Source organism: Nothoprocta perdicaria, unplaced genomic scaffold, assembly GCF_003342845.1.
Source record: "Nothoprocta perdicaria isolate Ctin4 unplaced genomic scaffold, notPer1 scaffold_210, whole genome shotgun sequence".
NCBI classification, from domain to species: Eukaryota; Metazoa; Chordata; class Aves; order Tinamiformes; family Tinamidae; genus Nothoprocta; species Nothoprocta perdicaria.
The window spans coordinates 1,332,560-1,354,542 of record NW_020455317.1 but is presented as its reverse complement, the minus strand read 5'-3'; the positions used below and the strand labels follow the sequence as shown (position 1 = coordinate 1,354,542).

Below are 21,983 nucleotides of genomic sequence, written 5' to 3'. Positions count from 1 at the left end.
TTTTACACAGCATTCCTGCAGTCTTCACCAGATACTCAAGATCTGGCAACATGTAACACTCCTACACCAAAACAGGCTAAACCCTACATAAGGGTTTCAAGCCAGATAAAGAAATTAAAAAAAAAAACGGAGTTCTCTGATAAGATGAAATGGGACAACAGCAAACCAGGGCAACYGAATGGAAGTCAGACAGGTTGAAGCAACTCATAAACCAGCTGTCTTGCCTGAGATAAGCTTTGTAGCTAGGTACAATTTCTGTTTCTTAGAACAAAAAAAAAGAAAGTGAAGACACTGAAATATACACGTATACAATTTTCTAGTCACATCTGCACAGCTTGTGCTTTGTTTCCTTAGATGCTTATTAGAGAAGCAGGCCTGCTCCATCACTCGTGCTCTTTCAGGAGGAGTCCATGCTATGAAAGCTGCAAACCACACACTGTTTAACCTGCTGTTTAACTGGCCAAGGCCTTGCGGCTTGTATAAAATGACTATCTTACACATGGCTCTAAATGCCACTTCTTCAAAATGAGCATAAATTGAAGAATACCAGCTATAACCTCAAGTTCAATGACACCRTGGCACCACATTCTTCAGCAGCTACCTTTACTTCTCAGCTGGTATTTCGCTAAACACATGGAAATACACTCAATGTRTGGAAGACTTCTCATAATATATAGTCAATATTTTTTTCTTCTCAGTTTCTACTGCTATCCAGGCCACATGTATTAAAACCAGACTGGGATATTACAAGCTTCTTTACCAGATATTTTAGAATCAGAATTTTCCATAGGAAAGCTATCAAGATTTAAGCCAAAGATCTGGCAAATAAATCCTCAAGCAAGGGGCAGGCTATCTAAACTCCAGAAGATCTCAGGAACARAACTTTGCAACACAGTTAACCACACACTTTTAAAGTGGAATAGAATTTAACTTTAATTAAAGGGAAAAAAAAGAAAAAAAAAAAGCAGTTTGGTAGTAGTATTCCTTTCCTAAGTGAGGAAAGAAATGGACCACATGGGAATTTTAAGATAAATGGTTGCATTTTAAGCAGTCAAAATGTGGTTCTCCATACACATAAAAAAAATCAACRCTATTGATATATTATCACTGCATTTTCCTCTTTCTAAAGCATAACATCAAGGCATCTTGAAGTCTGAATTACATCTCATATTTAAAACTTTTAGCTCTCTTCTTTTTAAAATCTTTTTTCGAAGTTGCAGCTACAGACATATGCCCATGTTGTTTCAACATGGAGTGCCGTGGGGAGCTCCACTGCACATGTAACTGTCTCCAAAATGGCAGTGAATCATAGAATCATAGAATCATAGAATGCCGAAGGTTGGAAGGGACCTCAGAGGTCATCGAGTCCAACCCCCCTGCTCACGCAGGGTCACCGAGAGCACGTGGCACAGGGCTGCATCCAAGCGGGTTTTAAAGATCTCCAAAGAAGGAGACTCCACAACCTCTCTGGGCAGCCTGTTCCTGTGAAGACAGCCACAATAACGCCTAAGTGGAAAGAGGTTGGCCAGGAGGTGCAGAAGAGAAGAGGGAAACCTCCCTCCCTCCTGTTAAGCCACTCGGTTCAAAAGCTTGCCGGAATGAAAGGAATGTGTAGATCTTTGGTTACAACAGAATAAGCTAAAAGGAAGAGGAAATTTCTGCGGTGCAAACCAGAAATTTTAATTGCCAGATAAGCTTTTAGAAAAAGTTACAGCTTGAGAAATGACTCTTCCGCCTAACCCAGTAAAACGCTGCTACTGCACGCAAGAAAAAAATGTAACAAACCTTTCTTCAGKGCTCTGCGTGGTTTGCCCTCATTTGTCACTGCTGACGGTCTTGCAGTTTCTTCCCCTGTCTCTCTCCCACTGGACTGTTCACTTGCTGTGGAGTCAGCGTCTGACGGCGAAATTCTGCCACAAATATCAAAAAAAAMCCAAATCAACCAATCAACATACTGCGTAAGCTTAAAAAGGGGCAGCCTCTTGCATGCAAAGAATCCTGCATTAACGTATCTTGTGATGACTGTTTTTTTTCTAAGTTAWTATAAATGATCAGCTAGCTATTCATAACTATGATCTTGGTGTTATTATGTGTGTGAAAGCTGTTTGAAACAGTTTTCTCTTGTCAACACTACAAGTCCATGGGCATATTTTCCCACTYGATTAAATATAGGGCCATTCAGAAATCCTGCTTTAACGTACTTACCCATGGAGTCACAAAACCCTTAAAAATACTTACTGCCTACAAATTATGAGTCCAGACTCTGCTCCTCCAGTCTCTCTGATAGCAACACATCAACAACACTGTTAATACAACACCCATTCTGTTCTCAAACTTTTTTGGACACTCAGGAGACATAAATACCATTTATGTAAATGATCAGCTAAATGATTGCATCTAAATCATCTAAATGATTGCAGGTGATTACAGAATAGTCTGAAGAAATAATGTGACTTTCTCCATCAGAATCATTTGATCGTAAAACTAATCACATAATATTAAAAATAAAAAAAAGAAGGATAAACACGGGACAAACCCCACGCAGCTGACACCAAAGCCTGTCTTTTCACATGGGACTCTCCTTTTGATCCATGTAGGGAAGTAATCATCTTAAGTGCAGATTAGTCATTGCACTAACTGCGTCATGTGCAAGACTGGCAAGTGCTACATGGATACGTGAACACGTTTCTGAAGCCCCCAGCTCAACGTCAGGCTGCCTGGAATGCACAGGCCAAGATAACTACTCTCACCTAGACAAGCTCTTGGAAAGCTAAACCTAATACTGGCAGCAGGCAGAGCTCCTAACTCAACTTCCCCTTTTCCCCTCCCTGGGTAATACCCTGATAATCCAACACTCTATTATTTGTGGTTTTTGTTGTTGTTGTTTTTCTCTGCAGGCTTGTAATACTAATTAGTCTTATTTATCTCAATAAAATATTACTTAAGGAGAAAAAAGAGAAATGGTTCTCAATGACCTTACAGATCTGCACCACTGCACCTTTTCTTCTTTTCTACAGTGGAAAGAGAGGGCAGAGCTACCTTCTTCATCATCATTTTCACTCTGTCTTGGTTCAGTGAAGAACATGGAGATCTGCTACTGACTGTTTCACCTTTGTCTGCTTTGCTCTCCTTCATACTCATTCCTCCCTCTACCTAAATGATCAGGAAATATGTTACATGAATATACAACAGTGTCAGGTGAACACCAGTCTTCCTTTACGGTAACTGCTGTGGACTATTCAATTGCCCCCTTTCTAAACAAAACAGCAGATCCAACTGTAAGCCAGAGCCTAAGGACGCTATGTTTTCTGAAAACCAGCTGTCTTTTTCCCTTTTCTTTTTTTTCAAAGCAATATGGAAAGCACTCAGTCACCACTATATTTACTGGCATGCAAGAGAGTTCTGAATTGCATTATAATGAATCAGAAAACAACTAAACCAACGTAATACACTACATTACCATTTTGCATTTCAACTGCTCCCTCAGGGAGTAAATGTTTTAAATCTAGGCTGACATGGGCATGTCAGCATGTTACAGATATGGTAACATCTTCACAGTTAAGTGCAAAGGGAGGTTTGCACTTAACAGTGGGTAAGGGAGAGAGGGAAGTTCTTTGTAAACCACTTGGAAAGGTTTGAATTTAGAGTCTATTAAAAACAAAACCATTGTTCCAAATTTGATCAATATATTACAGTCTGCAGGCAAAGTATTACAATGCTGGGTTCTGAAATTTTTCATTTTCTGGCTTATTCTAGATGAAATACTGCAACATTCTGAAACTAAAATTTGCTTCTTATTTTAACTTGCATATGAACAAACACTTCTCCTCCCCACTCTCTTAGGCCMCTTCTGAACTTTTAAAGAAAAATACCAGAATCCTCGTCCTTCTGATTTMTGTTAATTTAAGCTACACTTCCTTCCCTTATTTTCCAGCACTTCCAGGCTCCCACTGAGGGGTGGCAATCGACTGTGCAGGAAGCCCCTGGGGAGGTGGCAAGTCAGGCTCGGCAGCCGYGAAGGAGGAACTGGAGCTGCAAGAAGTCCACGCGGGCAACATGAAGAAGAATCTTAGAGCAACGAGGACTCTGGAGGAAGGTTCAGCAGAGGAGCAAGCTGCGTCACAGAGGCCTGCAGCACAGGAAGAACCACCAGCAGCTGCTTTCTAATCTCATTTGACACCACTTCTGCATGTTTTTTCTCCCACAGTGCAATAATATATAGGTAAAAGCACAGGAACATGCAGAGTTGGAGACAAGGGGGTGCAAAAATATGAAAGGCAGAGTGGGGAAGAACTATTGGGAAGCAGAGCAGAGGGGAGTTTGGTCCTGCTGAGTTGTTTGTGATTCATTATAGCACAACCATCCTCAGGGCTCCATGTTCTTCCTATCCATTACCCACTTTTTTTTTTTTTTTTTTTTTTGACACAGATATCCTTTCTTACTGCACAGCTTTGTTCCAACTTCTCTTCTACAGACAATTCCTTCTGACAGGATAGATTCATTTCATTTGATGCAGGAGGAAGGGTAGGAAAATACCAGTGAAGGGCGACAGACTTTCCTTCTTTTGCACACCTGTAAATTATCATTCCTTTTCCTGACCAAAACTGGTTTGCTATGAAAAAAAAAAAGGATAATCACAATGGAAAGCACTCATGCATCCTCACGGGATTTTGTATTTACTACTTATATTTTTGGAAAATATCACTTATCCTAAGTATACTGGTCACTGCTAGTATTATTAAAACATAAATCGTTATTACTTGTCATTGTTTTTCATTTAACTATGTGCAGCCTTGGTAGCTAAGGGTCCCTACAAAAAGCACATGCTTCAGTGTCTCCACCAAACATGCAACGTGTTGACTCCAACTAGTCCAGTCCTAAAGAACACATTTAACTGGCCATGCTGCCAATAAGAGAAAAATTACAGAATCACAGGATGGTTGAGGTGGGAAGGGACCTCTAGAGATCATCTAGTCCAACCCCTAGACATCTAGAGCACGTGGCACAGGGCAGCATCCAGACAGATTTTGAAGACCTCCAGAGCCTCTAGTGAGGCTAGAGGCCAGCCTCTAGAGAGCCTCTAATGGCTCTCCCGATGGCCTTCTCTGCATCCCTTTCCACGCACTATTTAACAGAATTCCAGCATCACAGAATGATTGAGGTTGGAAAGGACCTATAGGGATCATCTAGTCCAACCCCCCTGCTCCAGCACGGACACCTAGAGCACAGGGCGGCATCCAGGCGGGTTTCGAAGACCTCCAGAGAAGGAGACTCCACAGCCTCCCTGGGCAGCCTGTTCCAGGGCTCTGTCACCCTCAGAAGTTCTTCCTCATATGGAGATGGAACTTCCTGTGTTTTAATTCATACAAATTACACCTTGTCCTCTCACTGGCCAYCATCAAAAAGAGTTTGGCCCCATCCTCCCTACCCTTCAGGTATTTATACACATTGATAAGATTCCCTTTCAACTTTCTCTTCTCCAGCCTAAACAGGCCCAGATCGCTTAGTCCTTCCTCATACAACAGATGGTCCAGTTCCTTAATCATCTTGGTTGCCCTCCGCTGGACTCTCTCTAAAAGCTCCTCATTCCTCTTGTCCTGGGGAGCCCAGAACTGTCCCCAATACTCCAGGTGCGGCCTCCCCAGAGCTGAGCAGAGGGGCAGGATCCCCTCCCTTGACCTGCTGGCAGCACTCCTCCTGATGCAGCCAGGATCCCATTGGCCTTCTTGGCCACGAGGGCACACTGCTGTGTCATAATCAACTTGGTATCAACCACAGATGGACACCAAATTCTCACAACCTAATAATCATAGAATCATAATGGTTAGAAAAGATCTTCAAGATCATCAAATAATAAAGACTTAGGTATAACTGGTGGCCCACTAGAAGCGCTGGCGCTGAGATTAACCTGCAAAATACAGTAATGACCAGGCATTAATAAATTGTAAACTACCACAAGGCTGTTTTTCCTCTGTTCACTGACCTCCCTCTGTGTCGAACGGTCTTTGAAGGCTTTGAAGAAGTCTTGGACTTGGGGCTGGGCACATCTCCATTTTCAGATGGGGTAGTATCCTTAATAGGTCCTGGTAAAGGAGCTGGCTCATGGATAATCAGGATTTCATCTTTATTATGCTGGCCCAAATGCTGCTTAGCAAAATCAAAGCCTTTCACATTGGGGGCCTGTAGCTGTGAGAGAAGAATAAAGACCAAAACAAAATAAAACAAACAAACAAACAAACAAAAAAGAACCATGAGTGAGGATGAATAGGAATGCCCTTGTGAAGATCTGCAAACAATGGCCACTAGGATGATGGTCAGGACATGGTGCTCTCAGGAATGAACATAAGAGGGTTGGAAGGAAAAGAAAACATGAGCTGTCTTCTTCTTTCAGTAGTTGGTATTTAGTTTACAAGTCCTCAGCARCAAATCTAGTGAAAAAAAAATGGCCTTCTGTTTCCTCCACATTTCCCTTTCTTAGCAGTTTCTTCAGATTTAATGTTGTGGGAGAAGCTTTTTGTATAAATACGGATGCAAGGGTATACACAGGTGTGTACAGACTGAAGCAATTGCCATCGCCAGGCCGTCTTTTCATTTGTTTTGTTCAAAATGAGTGAATTTATTTTAAATAGTTTAAATAGGTCGCTGCTGTCTTCTTCATTCTGAACACACAAAAGGTTAGTTGATCTGAGGAAAGAAAAACATTCTGCAGATCTGAGTTACAGGGCAGCCTGGCAATGACTTTTCAGCCTGCACGGCTGTCTCCAGGAGAGCAGTCAAGATCCAGCTCTTAGGAGCTTCATACTGCAGAAGACTTTCCAGGTTAGAAAATAACAGATTTTTATTGTAGGCATCTTATTTAGGACTATGGATTCCATTGGAGTCTTGCTAAAAAAGAATACTTAGAATTAGGCCTTTCGCTTTCATAGCCTTTTTTTTTGTAAAATAGYTAATCTCGTGCTTTCTAATCAGATTTAATTGCATTAAGCCTAGAAGTGTCAAATTCTCCTGAACATTTTTTGGGCTTCTGCAAAACTAGTGGATTTTCTTCATGTCATATTCATTTTTTAAGTAGTTTGGAAGTTGAAGGTGGAAAGAAATCTTGACAAGTCCAGTTTTAAAAGCGCATGCACATATCGTCACTGCACAGCGTACACAAAAAACCCTCTGTGTGCTCCTACAGCTAATTTCCTGCAAAGTGATGCATGTGTTGGAGTGTGTTTATGGGTGCGTCGGATTCCAGATGTTTATATGAACCCCCTTTCATAAAGTTTGGCATGCTGACATAGCTAACTACAAACAGGCTCGTCTGATATCATGCCAAAGATAAGCTTGCCTAGGGAATATTCTGAAACAATTTCTTCAAAATATTTTCTCAGCAAGCAAACATTTTCCAAACGCTTCTTAGAAAAGGACTTGCAGAGGAGTGAGCTGCCTAGCTGCACCAGTAGATGGCAATAAAAGCTCTCCTGTAAAAAACAAGAATTATCAGGATGGTTGAGGTCTTGGAGCTCATTTTTCACAGGATGAATAAGCTTATTATTTGAACAGATGATCTGGATGTCTTCCACTATATTCCATTTTCCATGGGCTTTACAACAGTCCCTTCAATTCACTCTTCTGGGTGACTCAGTTAYTGAATTTATGTAAATCACTGCAACCTCTAATTCTAGAAGGCACTGTTGATTTAGACCAGGTGAAGATTAATTGTTTCTTTATATCCTGAATCAGAGCCACCTAGTGAATCCCTCTTGAAACTTATTCCCCTCAAGGTTTAAATATTGCATTCATGATCTTGCTCACTTAAAGAAATCCATAATGTTTGCCATTCACACACACCCTTCCCTGTTCTCCTTTATACATTCTCATCCTCTTCGGAGTGGACTCATTTCATCTAAGTTCTTAAGCACATCCCTTGAATCATCTGCCTTTTTTGTGTCTTCTCCCCATGCTTCCCCAGCCCTCTTGATTAACATCACTTGTCACTCTTGAAACTAGGAAGGATAAGGATAGACTTGAGGTCCGAATGTTAGGCAAGGAAGAGGCTGTTAAGACACCTTAGGTCAAAACYCTTTTACTGGAAGGAAAGCCAAGGTGGAGAGAGACAATTAAAGGCAAAGGTTGTAATTGGCATGGCCAAAAAGGTTAAGACAAAGGATATAGATTAGAAGTAAGTGATGTTAATCAACTGCAGAAGACTTAACCTTCCTTCTTAATCTTCAGCTTAATTTGTATAACCCTTCTCTTTCCAAATTTTCTTCCATTTCTTAGTTTATCCACTGTGTTCTCTATTTCATGTAGGACTAATCTCCTTTCTTCCCAGTCTCTTGTAATCTACTTCTCTCTTCATATCTCATCTCTCTGTCAYTCACCTGGCTTTGATGAAATACCAGTAAGAATCTAGGAGAACCTTCCTTCAACTTATATATATTTTGTTTTTAAGAATTCTATAGCCTTGCTTGCTCTGCTGCAGGTCCTCCATGATAACTGCCAATTTAAGCTTCAAAAAGATAATGCTAACTCCCAGTCTTTCATCAAAATCCTCTCCCCTGACTCTTAATAGCACATCATCTTCATCTTAGGAGTTATGAGCTCATTTTTTTCCTTTGAGCTCCATTCCTTTTCTCYAAAACAGTTCTGAAGTAGAAGCTTTCATTTTTGCTTTCAAAATCACCATGCAAGCTTGCACCACCTTCCGTTTTGATTACTGGATCTTCCTTTGTAAGTAGCCCCACCTCTATCTCTGACCTATTTAGAACATTATTCTTTTCTGTTTGAAGATGATTCTGYGTATGACATTCTCCCTGTGTACCACTTCAGTGGTTCCCCTTCTTCTAACCCTTTTCATACTTTAACCTTCTCAGCTGTAAAGCCCTGCCTCTTACTCCCAGTTACCACATTGTGTATTTCACTGACTTCTCTCTCCCCAAGCCTCTTTTGCTCCATCAACGATGAGGGACTTCACAGGGCGCTGGATAAAGTTCTTCCACAGAAAATCCGGTGCTTCTTCCACTCCTCTTCAGCACCCTTGAATTGACCTGCAAAGTTACTACTCCTTTTATAACAGTGTCATGAGACTGGGTGTAGGGGGGAGCAATGAGCACGACGACACACAACAATCACCCTAAAAAAGACAAATGTGCTAGTAATGTTGGAAGTCATAGCATGACTTTACCACAATGGATGGCACACGCAGTGGCTAAATTAAAATTGCTGAGTGTCTCAAGCATACATTTCAACATACCTTCGAGCTGACTCTAAATTCCTGGGTTTGTAAAACCTTTGGGGGAGTAAAACAACATTATTTTTTTAAACATCTTTAAACTTTGACAGCAGAGTCCTATTCTTAGCTGCAATCTAATGTAACCTTTTGTCTAAGAGCACTTACAGAAACAGATACATTTGTGTGTACATCTACATATACGTAACAGCATATGTAAGCACAAATGTTTATCTGCAGACAGACCACACAGAAGCTGTATTAAAAGTCTGTTAGTACTACAAAGGCAAACACTTAGATTCTAAGAAATGGCACAGTTAGGATTGTCTGAACAGTCACAATTGGATCTCTTCATGCCTCACAAGCAATTTTAGCTGTATTGTCATATATCTACTTCTTCCTTCTTACTCTCTTCTACCCTGCTTGATCCTTGGCATAGGCTGAGCCTTCTTCTATTGGTCAAAATTGGGTAGAACACAAGGATGTCATTTGTAGAACTAGGACACCTATATAGGTTCGTGCAAAAATTGTCCAACGTGAATGATGCAGGAGGTGTAGGAAGATAAAAGTTTGTTTTCTTTTGTCAAATGTGCAACTAGCATGGCCAAGATTTTGCCAGCGGATTTCATGGATATTTGCTGCCAACAGAGGAATGGCAAACCTCGGATACCACTGACTCTACCCCAGAGCACAGAAGAGCTCACCCCACACATCACAGAACCTGCAACTCATTTTTCCTAGAGTCTCAAGCAGGTTRATTCCTTAGTGTTCCTTGCCAGGCAGATCCAACCTCTCCATCCCACTTTCTTGCCCCTCTCCCCTTCTCTCTGCCAGCTGCCAGTCCCACTTGACATCACTCAGTGGCTTGCAGGCCAGCTCTGGCAGACCAGCAAGAACAGAGTCTCCTTGCTCTCTGCTTATTCATTTGTCTTCATTGCAATCCTTTTCCTCTTCTCTTTCAGGGTACAACTCTATACCCTCAACCCAGGTGGAACCTTAAGAGAATTTAGGTGGCAACTTTAACAAGACCCTGCTGCACACACACARGTTTTCTCCACAATGGTTTATGGTCAGAAAGAGGCAGCTCACCACAGAGCTGGCAAAAGCAACTCCCTTGCCCCCAATAACCTTGTGGACCCTCCTCCCTTCCTTCCCTCCTCTGCACCCATAAAGTCAGAGAAGTTGCACTAGAGCATTTCCAATTTTCTAAGAGTATTTTTTAAATTTAGACAACGAAATATATTTTCTCTTAACTTTGCTATTGGAAAGAAAAGTTGTTGTTCCTAAAAAATGATTCCATATGAAACTAATATCAGAACTTCTGCCTGAATGATTCAAATCCGGCAAAGTCATGTACAGCTGTATAATAAGACTTCATGATGCTTCCTACTAAAAAAGCTTTAGTAAAATTGGCATTACCAGCTCCAATCAATATATAGATGTATAAGACGTATAGATGTGTGCATATGTGTGTACAGATGAAATACACATGAATAAAAATATAGTATCAAAAACACATATATTTAAAAATATGACATGAATATAGATTGTTCTCAATACAAACAGACATAAATAACTTTAAAATAATGTCTATTATTTGAGATAAATCTAGAAAGAGTAACACAGTCTTGGCTGTAGAAATAGCATCATTAAGACCCCGCTGAATTGATTTCTTCCTCTTAAAACAAGTTTCATGCTGCCATGGACTGGAGGGCCACTGCTCAGCTCAGCACTCCCTGACCAGGCATTTCCCAGGACAACCGGCCACCAAGGCAGGCCCAGCACACCGGGTGCTGATACTGCTCTCTTGAGGCACTGAGAGAGAACCACAAGTSGCTTTACCAAAGAATGCACATGGTCAATGCTAGCAACACTTGTTTTAAATGTAATTAGTTCAACAGGGCTTTGATTTGTTGTATTTTTAAATAGACATTTGTGAAAGAGAAAACTTACAACTGCTATGAGGTTGACCTCCAACATGAGCATGTATGGACTAACGCATGCAGTGCTTGGGGAAATCTAAGGGGGCAAAGATATTAAACTGGTAGGTCAAGTCAGTTTTCTAATTCTATAGTTAGGTACTGAATTTTTAAAAAAGCTCTGAAACTCAGTTTTAGAAAAAGCAAGTGATTTCTGCAAAAGCCAACAGACATCAAGTGTGTGTGCCTCGGTAAACACTTATTCCATGATCGCAGCTAACAGTTCTCAGTACTGTCTACATCACAGAAAAACTACATGGCTGCCAATATATTGTTTTCCTAGATGCAGATGCATGCCATGAATGACAACAATTTGTTTTCTCAAGGCAGTAAAGGCTGCAGGTCAGTGAATAGTTTCCGTAGAAAGCAGCAGAAAAGAAGAAATTCACTTACTCAGCATTCTTCCTGTGGCTGCTCTAATTAAATGTTTAAGTTGTTTTCCTTTGGTACAGTTTATTTATTTTTCAGTTTTTTAGGAGTAGCAACAGCATTTGAATTTGGACATAACATGAAGAATAATGTAGCACAGACTATTTTCTATTGATATTACATTTTTTTTGTAGTGACAGAAGCACTGAGCAGACGCTGTTAAAATCCATTTTTAATGAAACATAGGAGCTAAGTATGATTTCAAAGATAGTATTTTAATGTTGGCATATAAGCTATGAGCAGGACTGGAATCCTTGTAAAGAAACCCTGCTGACTTATGGATTTATTTAATGCTAGTATGAGGAATTCTACATGAGAAGATAAAGCAACTTAATAGACAAAAAATGTTTTAACACCTACTAATTTATATGTAACAAGGAAGTGAGAATCAGCGTGCTTAACACCAACAGGTGCCGAAGCCCTACGCAAGCGTYCTCACTGAGACTCCTTAAAACTATTAGATTATGGAAGGAAGTTTCCTAGATGTCACATTCACAGCATCAAACACATCTCTGCACTCCAAGAACCCCAGTGCTCAGGGAAGCACAAATACACTGGGCTACTTTCATGATGCACGGGTAATGTTAAATATTTGCAACTGCTACAGCCTTGTTATTTCTAACTCACTTGTTGGAGCATGTCCCTACTAACCCCTCTGAGGTATCGACTACTTCTTGCTCCCATAGGGATTGTCCTACCAGGTTCTCTGCAGTGACTAACAGTCGAGGTTTTAAAACACCTATTAATAAATAAGATATAGAACTGGTGAGGCATGTTCACCTTGCCCTTTCAGTCTCATTTTATTATTCAGCTTGTTATTTCATTCCTACCCCATATGCCCAAACTCTTCATGGCTCCATTTCTACACAAAATCCTTTGGGATCATCATCAGGGACTGTCTGTGAGTTATGCAAAATAATTATACACAAACACACACACACACACACACACACAGTGTTTGGATTCAAAAGCAATAATACATGTGAAATTAAAGGTACAAGAGACATGCCGGTCAAAAAGTATGTTAAAAGATGACATAGAAACCGAGCTGTGTCTCCATAGCTGTTCCTCCTAGGAAGAGCAAGAGGAGGTCATTTGTATTTTGAGGCCTTTTTGTGCTGCAGACACAGCTTGCCTATGAAAACAGGATATGATTCAAGAAGGACTCACAGCTGCTGGCCTAGGAGAAGACACTTACCTGGAACTAAAACGATTTCTAATTTTTAAATGCCTCCACTTGGAAACGATGTATATTAGGAAAAGTTTGCCTTCAGGCAGTTCATTGTATCATTCTTGGGGTGGGAGATCATCAGCCTCCCATTATGACTGTGCCCTGTATGGCAAATTTTAGYTGAAAACTGCAAGTTTTTCAGCTCTGAGGGCCAACGGAGTTGTACATGCAAAACACTTTTGTGTCTCATGTTGTGCCACCTGTCTCTTGCTACAGACTCCTCCTAGCTCCTTCCACAGCAGGACTTCCTTTAACTCCCACAGCTATGGGGAAGAGCTCAGGCAGCTCAGCCAACACGTCCGTGTGGAGAAGGGCCGCGCTCACGGTTGCAGTGGGTTCTACTACCAAACCTGGCGAAAGTGGAGCAGTGGATCAGCAGAATTGCCGTAGAAAACTAGGAGAACAAGCTTCTAGAAAAGCTAGCATGCATCACCTGGTCCTTCTCTCATCCTCCCCTGRAAAAGCAAAACTGGGGTTGCCAGCTCACCACTGTACAAATACTGAGAACGAATCCTGCAAGAAGTACCACCTAAGGAATTTTTGCCCCAGGGGTATGATCAAAAGCAAATAAAGAAACCCATAAATTTGCAAGAACTTCATAAAGCCTGAAATCCCTGAAGACTCCTATTCTGGAAGAGTTTCTTATGAGAGATTCCTTGCAGTAGTTTTTCATCCTCTCCATCCTTCTCTCTGCATTTCTTCTTGCCACATTTACGTTACTGTGACAGCTCAGTAAATTTGACAAAATACAAGAAGGATCATGTTATAAATTAAGAAAATCTTCTTAATTTGTGAAGCACAAAGATACTTTTCATAAGAGGGCTCTTGCTGTCTAGAGTGAGCACGTACATGACACATTCCAGAAACACCTTCTCTCCACAAGTAAGGAGGAAAGTGCTAACAAACTTTAAGATAGAGCACAGATAARCTATTTTAATTTATTTTTCAGTTATTTTGTTGGGCTCAGGGCACAAAAGTAACCCTGTGGTCTTGTAACTCAAACATCTATCTATCTAAAAAGTGCTTACAGCAAACAACATTTAAACACTCAGACATACTGAAGAAAATCTACTTGCTCACATGTAGCGACAGGGATTGTTTTTTTTCTGTCTTCCTCATGTTCCTCATTATCAGTGACTACTCTAAAACTAAGGAAAATCTGTTGCTCACTGCAGGCCCAGGAATCCTTTCAAATGATGCTGCCGCTTCATGCMGGGAAGATCAGGTGAATGAATGAGCCACCTGTCTCTGTTTGGGCTCCGTGGCTGCAAAAGGCTTYCAGTGACTTTGTCACTTTGCTACAATCACAATGTGAACTGCAAAGTATTTTTAGTGAAATTTCTCACTATTCTGCAACCAGGGAACAGGAACATTAAAAGCTTCGGCAACAGCGATTTGACACAAGCTCATTTCCTCGGTCTCAAAATAACTACAATCTAACATAAACTCTCTGCCATCTTTTAGCAGGAACATCGGGACATTCCCCTACTTGTAATCTAGCCCCGGCAGCCTATTATATTTAAGATACTATCAAGTTAGTATGTATTTCAATATGCACATATTGTGACTGTAGTCACCATATACATATAATATATATACATACATACACACACACACACACAATGAATCCACGGGTCAACTACATTTTGAATAGCATTATGCACATCAAGTGTTCCACTCCCCCCMAAAAAAACAGGAAAAAAACCCCATCTTTTCAAAAGCTAACTCAAGAGATGGTTAGTTCAAAGTTAAGTTCAAAAGAATRGCTAATGACTCAACTGCCCAGAAAAGGGAGGACTGGCACAGGAATAGGGCAAAGATCTGTAAGATCAGGATGGGCACAGAGAACTGGTCTACAGATCAACTGTTCACTGCTCCCTCCAGTACAAGGACTAGAGGGGCATCAAATGAAATGAGAAGGCGGCAGGTTGAGAACAACAAAACAGAACAAGATGACCTGCTTCATATAACATGTTGTGGAAGTTGCTCTCAACAGCTCAGAAGGGCTTAGGAGAAGGATCACGTAAGTTCATAGAAAGAAGAGAAATCCACAGAGGGTTGCTAAATATCCCCACTACAGGGGCCAGAACATTTGGGAGCCACAAATGACCGGAGGCCACAGAGTCACTGAAGCCRAAGAGGCATCGTATTTACTTGCCCTGTCATTATTCCCTTTATAGACTTTCTGTGGGCACCAGGCTAGCTCTTCTTTTGCTCTGATTTCCATATGGCTACCTAAATCTTTCTAAAAAAAGATGGTGACATTTTACTTTTTTTTTCTCCTGACAGAATGAGCAGTGATTTTAAGTGTGGTATTTTAAACCCACAATTTGTCAATAGTTACTCCACATTATAGAAGCTATCACAAAGAACTCCTGCAGATTCTGATGATGGATTCATCATCAGATAAAATGAATCGCTGAGAAGCAATTAGTATGTTGAATACTGTCTTGTTAGAATCCAGCTATTGAATCTAAAGCAGCAGAATCTGTAAGGCAATTTCAAAATTAATATTTTGGAGAGCTAGTTAGGATTGCTATTAGAAATGAACAACATTTGTTATGCAAACAGTAGGAACAGACAAATCTGTTACTGAAACTCCTGTCACTTTACAGGTAGCTTTTAGAAGATTGGTGTCAGCTGCTTTTCTTTACATGAGTCTCTTTTGACTGGAATTATTCTGAAAGGCAGAGCTGTTGCCTCCACATTATACAGATGAACAAAAGCAGTGCAGAATGTCAAACCACTACAAGAGTTTTTTATATMAGAAGCAGAAGTCTAGTATTTAGCCTCCAGCAGGGCTGGCCTCTTTGATCCTGGGAACATCCGAGACGCAGTCTACTGAATACACAACAATAAGCAAAAATCTCAATTCAGAGGTGTAAAGTTATACCTGACACATGAGATTTGGGTATCAGATGTTCCTGCTTGTGAGGAAAAGAGAAATCAACAAAACCCTATTTCAGACATCTTGCAGAAGGCATGACTCGTTACCTGTAGCTAYGAGTGACACATGGGAGCTCTGACTGGCTGTCAAGCAGCACAGATTAGGACACACATGCAAGAGCATCCCAGTGATTACACATTTGCTGAGGTTTGCCAAAACATGATGTAATTTGGTAGCCCTCCAGCTCTGCTATTATTTGTGCTACAGCTCACAGAGAAGATGGGGGACAACAAGGGTTTCATGGGGAGCTCCCCACGAACACACAGGAGAGACACTGTGCCAGAAAGATGGGCTGAGCCCTCGAGCCTCTTAGCGGGGCACAGAGGGCACCGAATGGAGTGACTCTTGACTAGAGAGGGCGACTTTTGTTTTCCTCTAGGGTTTTAAGATGTAAAAGCCAGTTCCTTGGCCAAACCTGGAACCAAACAAGTATTCGCTCTAAGTCAGCGCTGCAAAGACAAGGACTTCAGCATGTCCAGAATTTGCAGGAGGACTTCCAAGATCCTGTAAAGAAATTACTGAGCTTGTCCACAGCAGTGATCTTCTTGTTTGCAGGGAACAGAGCCTTGCCATGAATAACTGTCAATGGCTAAAACCACCCCTGAAAAGCTAGAGCAAAGTATTTCACTTTGCCCTCTGAAAAGCTTTACACAGCAAGGAAGGTGAGATCTATAAGGAACAATGTTTCCTTTTAATTTTTGGATGCCCATAGAGAGAACTAACATTTCCAACTCTATTTGCATTACAGATAATATACAGGATGTTTTTTTCCTCTTCACGGAAAAGGAAAAGGGTTGACAGTATTTTCACACAAAAAAGTTGGTACTCCAGGACAGGGCAGAATGAGGGCCTGGCCAAAGAGAGACATTTATCCATTTTCTCACACAGAAGAAAAATGACCCATGGCAAAAATGCAGCTATCCATAAAGGCAAAGCTGCTTTGCAATAAAGAAAGTTCACAATGCAATGACATTGCAGTAGATATAAAAAATGGCAAGAGAGAAATCTGTAAGGTACAAATGCCACTTAGGCATCTTTTTACTTCCAAAGGCAAAGACATCTTTATCCGGTGCGAGAACGCAGATCACATCAAGGCAAATTTCCTGTAGAATACTGCAGCTTACACAGCAGGTCATGAATACTTGATGTGCCCTTCAAACATCATGTCTCCATCTCTTGAAAAGTCATCTTTGCACAGACCAATGAATCTTGCATTAAAAAATTCACTACTATGACTTGTTTCCTTGACTGCCAATTTATAAAAGTTCCCAAATAAACCTATTTTAAGTACCTGTTTTTCCATTTAATCTCCAGAACCAAGAATGAACTGTAAGATTTTTCAGACACAGCTGATCCTTAGAGGAAGAGAGACAGACTAGTTAATTTATCAGAGTCTCTTCTAGGTCCATTTTTCAGTATTTTCAACCCCAATTTTCACTGTAAGTAAACAGTAGAATCAGTCATTTTCTCAGTATTTTGCTAACACTACACAAAACTTTTCTTTCCTATATACAGCTATATTTATAGTCACTTAAGTAGAAATATTTTGAGAATACTCAAAGCCTAGACCATCCCTTAAGACTCTGCATSTTGCATCCATGTTATCAGCAACATAAACTTGGTTTGTGCTCAGGCTATTTATATATCCTTAGCAGAAGGTGGCATTATTTTTTAGGAAGGATCCTGATGTCATCCTGTCTGCAAGACATCAATTTTGTGATGCACCTGGAAGGCCAGATGGATAGAACAAGAACTGGTGGGGTAGGGCAGCATGGTGCCCTGCACTGGTCACCACCTTAGAAAGAACATTATCCTGTTATACCAGTGCTGTCCTTGAGGGAGATCGGGTCTTAACGGGGGAAAGTGGGAGCAAGCAGCCGATCTGGATTTATGCCAGACTGGAGGCTGCTCTGGCACATCAGCAGAGATGCAGACTCACGTTCTTAGATGATGCTTCCTCACCGCAGGAACCAAGTGCTTTGCAACACAGCTAAGCCTGCCGAAGCAGGCAAGTACATCACCATCTCCAGCCCCAAATGAAGGCCATCTCTGCAGCAGATGCACCAAGCTTTGGCCAGGGCCAATGCAGGACAGCTGTGCCAGCAGGATCCTCTTCCTGGGGTGCCTCAGGAGCGGGATAACCACAGGCTATGCTGAGACCTTCCCCTCAGCGCGGTGCAACCAGCAGCCACATGCTCAGGGACACACTCTAAAGGCACCAGGGCTCTACAGCCAAGAGATAACGACACCTTCTTTTGCTCCAGTAAAAGATGTGTGGACATGCAGCTTAGGAGGTACTTTAAATGATGGTGACTGAAGCAGAGAAGTCATACAAAGAAAGGAAAAGAAGGGAAACAAAGCTTTTGTGGGGGGAAACAAAGCTTTTGTAGAGGCAAATGTTTACGCATACACTGCTGAAATTAAATCTAAAAATATTATATTGCCTAAGTTAATTTAGAAATATTTTAAGATAAAAGGAGTTGTTTAAAGCCAGGAGGAGGGGACTAAAATAACACGTTATGTTTACAAAATCCAGGAAGTTTGTAGCATCTTCTGAACATCTTTCTTAAGACAAGAATGCAAATTTGTAGAATAAACTCTAAAACCAGGAAAAAAGACTCCTGTAAAACTCGTGTCTTACTCTCCTAACTTGCAGAGAAGTCATCTGCATCACCGCACGTTCACAGAAGCTCTGCTGATGCTTCAACGACCTAGCCTGGTAGCAGGAAGCTATTTCCTCAGCAGTGTGAGAGGGCACCACAAGCTTTCTYCTCATCCACTCCTAACCTTGCACCAGGCTTTAAATCACAGCTGACACCGTCCAATATCTTCTACTACTATAAATTCTATCAGGTTTTATGCCCACCGATCTACTATGGTAAAACAGGTCATTAAACACACTGAAGAGCAGACTGGTGATACCTCCAGATATCCACCAGTGCAATATGATATCCCATTTCACATGGATATGTAAAGTGTCCTCGTTCCCAATCTTCCAAACCAATGGGATTAATATTAAAAAAATCAGCACATTTTCAAGTGCAAAACATTGCAGACTTACTGCAGGGCTGACAAGAATTATGTTCTACTTCCAGTGTGGGCATACCACATATATTTTAATGAAATACCTTGATATTTACACATTCCATCTACTTTAAAATGCTTATTTTTTAGGACTGACATTTGAGAGAAGAGCTAACACCATAAATGTGACTCCTCTATGATTCTTTTAAACTAATAGAMGCACTTGATTCCAAAAGAAAAAAAAAACAAACAGTTCTTTAGCCCAAATATCCCTTCATCTACAGATGCAGGGCAGGCCTTCACCTTCCTTTGGTACTATAGTCAAGGACTTGAAAGAGGAAAAAGAAAAATATATTTTTGTGCAGGGGGAAGGAAAAGGTCCAAACTGTTTTTAAAATTGAGTTAATTACAGCTCCAAAACCCTGATCACGATTGACTCCTTCAACTTTTTTCTTTGCATTTAAGCAATATAACAAAATTTTTTAAAAAGACATAAGCAAAACGAAGGACGAGGACAACTGTGCTTCATCACTTTAATGCTGTCTTGACCATTTGGAGGTCTCAGTACTTGCTTAATATGTCCTATTCTGACTTGGGAAAATAGCACTCACTGTTGGAAGAAAAGACACCGAGCAAGCCCAGAGACAGCCTGCTACCAAGGGAGCCAGACTATTTCCTCTATCCTGGACCTTCAGCCAAGGAGAAAAATGGTTCTGGAAGTGGATTCTGCCAATTGCTTAATGTGCCAAGTGATAAAAATTTAAGACACTTTTTAATGCTTCACCTCATTTAGTATTAAACTATGAGCCATACAMTGGTACATGGAGGTTGGACTAGAAGTCCTTAGAGGTTCTTTCTAATTTGCTTACACAGAAGGCAAAGTGACAGTCTAGGCAAACCAAAACAAGCCTATCATACAAACACCAAGTGTGTTGAATGATTAAAGAACCATTCAAGTGAAGAGCACTGTGGAAGAAATGGAGAAAGAAAAACAAACACAAAAACTGAGTGCAGTCAGTAGATTACCCTCAAACAATGTAAAACTATGACAGATGGTTCTGGCCCTGCAGTCAACAACTACTTCCTTACATAAAGCTTAAGACAGCAGGGAGTTACTGCAGACTTAGGCCACGATAGAGTGTACCAAGGATACCGATTCTCTCCCACCTTTTTCCCATGACCATTCTCAAAATGACTTTAAACTACCATGGGGCACTTCTTCAATCCAAGGCAGGTAAAACAACTACCAGTGGTGGAGTCCATCAAAGGGGGTCACTTTTTGCTGACCTTGTTTCTGGCGCTCACTGTACAGAGGCAAGCCAAGTGGCGGCTGCTATTGATTTGTTCTGACTGCTTTTGAAGCGCAACAGCTTTCTGCTCCTCTCATCTTTCCCATCATTAATTATCCTGAGAGAGAGCACGGGGAACAGACAAGACTTGTTACAGAGGAAACGGTACGAGCGAACACGAGGTGACAGTGCTATGAACATGACTTTGGCACCACAGGATTAGCACGGGCAGGCGATTATGCCCTTATTAATGCCTGAGACAAGGGGAAGTGAAGGCCTAGTCAGAGCATTTGTGTTTCTGACACAGGCCTGTCCTCCTCAGYTGTAGAAAGGAAAAGTAGGATTTGCAACCCTTTAGTCATTTTTCCACKCCTTTTAATGAATATGCCCCTTTTGAAAATCCGGGATTAAATACTTCAAAATTTACAGTTTGGGGCATGAAAAAATTGACTTTCTCACCATCCTAACCAAGTCCACCACTTCAACCAAAATCCTCCCCATGCAATCTCATTCAACATCAGCACCTGAAGTTCTAGTCCAATAACAGGCTGTCACAGCAGCCACATGGGCACTCGGGCAGCATCCTGCTGAGCTCTGAGGAAGGCTGAGGAGCAAGGACGAGCTCTAGCAAATTCTAGTCCCAATGTGGGGCATGATGGATGGTGCAGCTGAGTCGCTGAATYAGTTTAGTGGAAGCTCTCCACAGAAAAATTAAGCTTTCTGCAGAAAACAAGGTCAATAATTCAGCAGTGAACACATATCCTCTTACATGGTCCTAGCCAAAGCCCTGAAATGATGAAGAAAAGCTCTTTTCAGCCTCAGTGCCCACATTTTTCAGAAAGATTTATCTATTTAATGCCGTATCACATAACCAGCAGAACAGACAAAACACTGATTCTTGATCTGAGCTATTGTTTAACTGTTTTTCTACCAGAAGGCTCCAAAACAGTGTTTCCACATCCTTCGTAAGGATGGCACGTGTGCCCTGGCCTCTCGCCTTCGTTCCTGTTCAGAACACTCAAAGCCACCACCAGCAGAGCTCCCCCTTTTACCTTCTGTCGTTGCTGAATGTTGCTCATTGTGTCTGGCTGAAACTCCAGTTTGTCTGTCCGGCAAAGTTTCCAGTACAAAATGATGACGATGAGGAGCACCACAGCCACGGGGACCGCCACACCAACAATAATCCACAGGTTGCTGTTCTGCGACTCTGRAGATGACCCCTTCAGCTTTTCCAGAGCTGTAAAGTTAGAAGCAAGACTATTCTAAGTGRCTGTACATTTTTAACTGGGAACACTTCAAGAAAAATACACTTCAATTTATTCTTATCTTTTTGCAAATGCTAGGTAAGGGATTTATCAGGAACCAGTTGCACATCGCAGGAACTGTCACACACACTTAAGTCAATGGATGTCACATTCAGAAAGCATTCTTGCCTACCTTCGGAGACTTGTGCCTAAGTCACCACATGAAATGCATTTTTGCCACATCACCCTCTAACTCCAAATGAAGCTGACATAGTGAAATGTGTCTGGAAAATTAATCTACCGCTAATAGAGGTGAAAACTATTCYACATTGCTGCCTAAGTCCTGCTATCTCTTCTCTTTGGCAATACACTATACATTTTGCTGCTTCTATCAATAACCACAGTCAATTTTAAAGCAGTAAGACCCTTTTCCCCAATGTGTAGGGTTACAAATTCCTTATTAATAAATTACTTTATTTTCTCTATTTCATTGTCACTGTCAGGAGATCCCCRACAGCATACAAAGACAATTATACTGGAAAATGCAATCCAACCACTAACACATGTTAAACCTGTAACCGAAGAATTGACAGAACTTTAATTCACTCTGCTCTGCACAGTGG

The 21,983-nt window shown here is 41.1% G+C and overlaps 1 protein-coding gene across 1 annotated transcript in view; it reads right to left on the bottom strand.

Moving 5' to 3' along the window:
- The window catches only part of KIAA1549 (KIAA1549 ortholog), an 80,644-nt gene that overhangs the window by 23,268 nt on the left and 35,393 nt on the right, over positions 1-21,983 (bottom strand). The window contains exons 10-13 of the mRNA XM_026038495.1: positions 21,169-21,353; positions 9,242-9,277; positions 5,984-6,186; positions 1,786-1,910 (exon numbers count right to left, since the gene is read on the bottom strand). Coding sequence (XP_025894280.1) covers positions 1,786-1,910; positions 5,984-6,186; positions 9,242-9,277; positions 21,169-21,353 — 549 coding nt within the window. The remainder of the gene's footprint in view (positions 1-1,785; positions 1,911-5,983; positions 6,187-9,241; positions 9,278-21,168; positions 21,354-21,983) is intronic.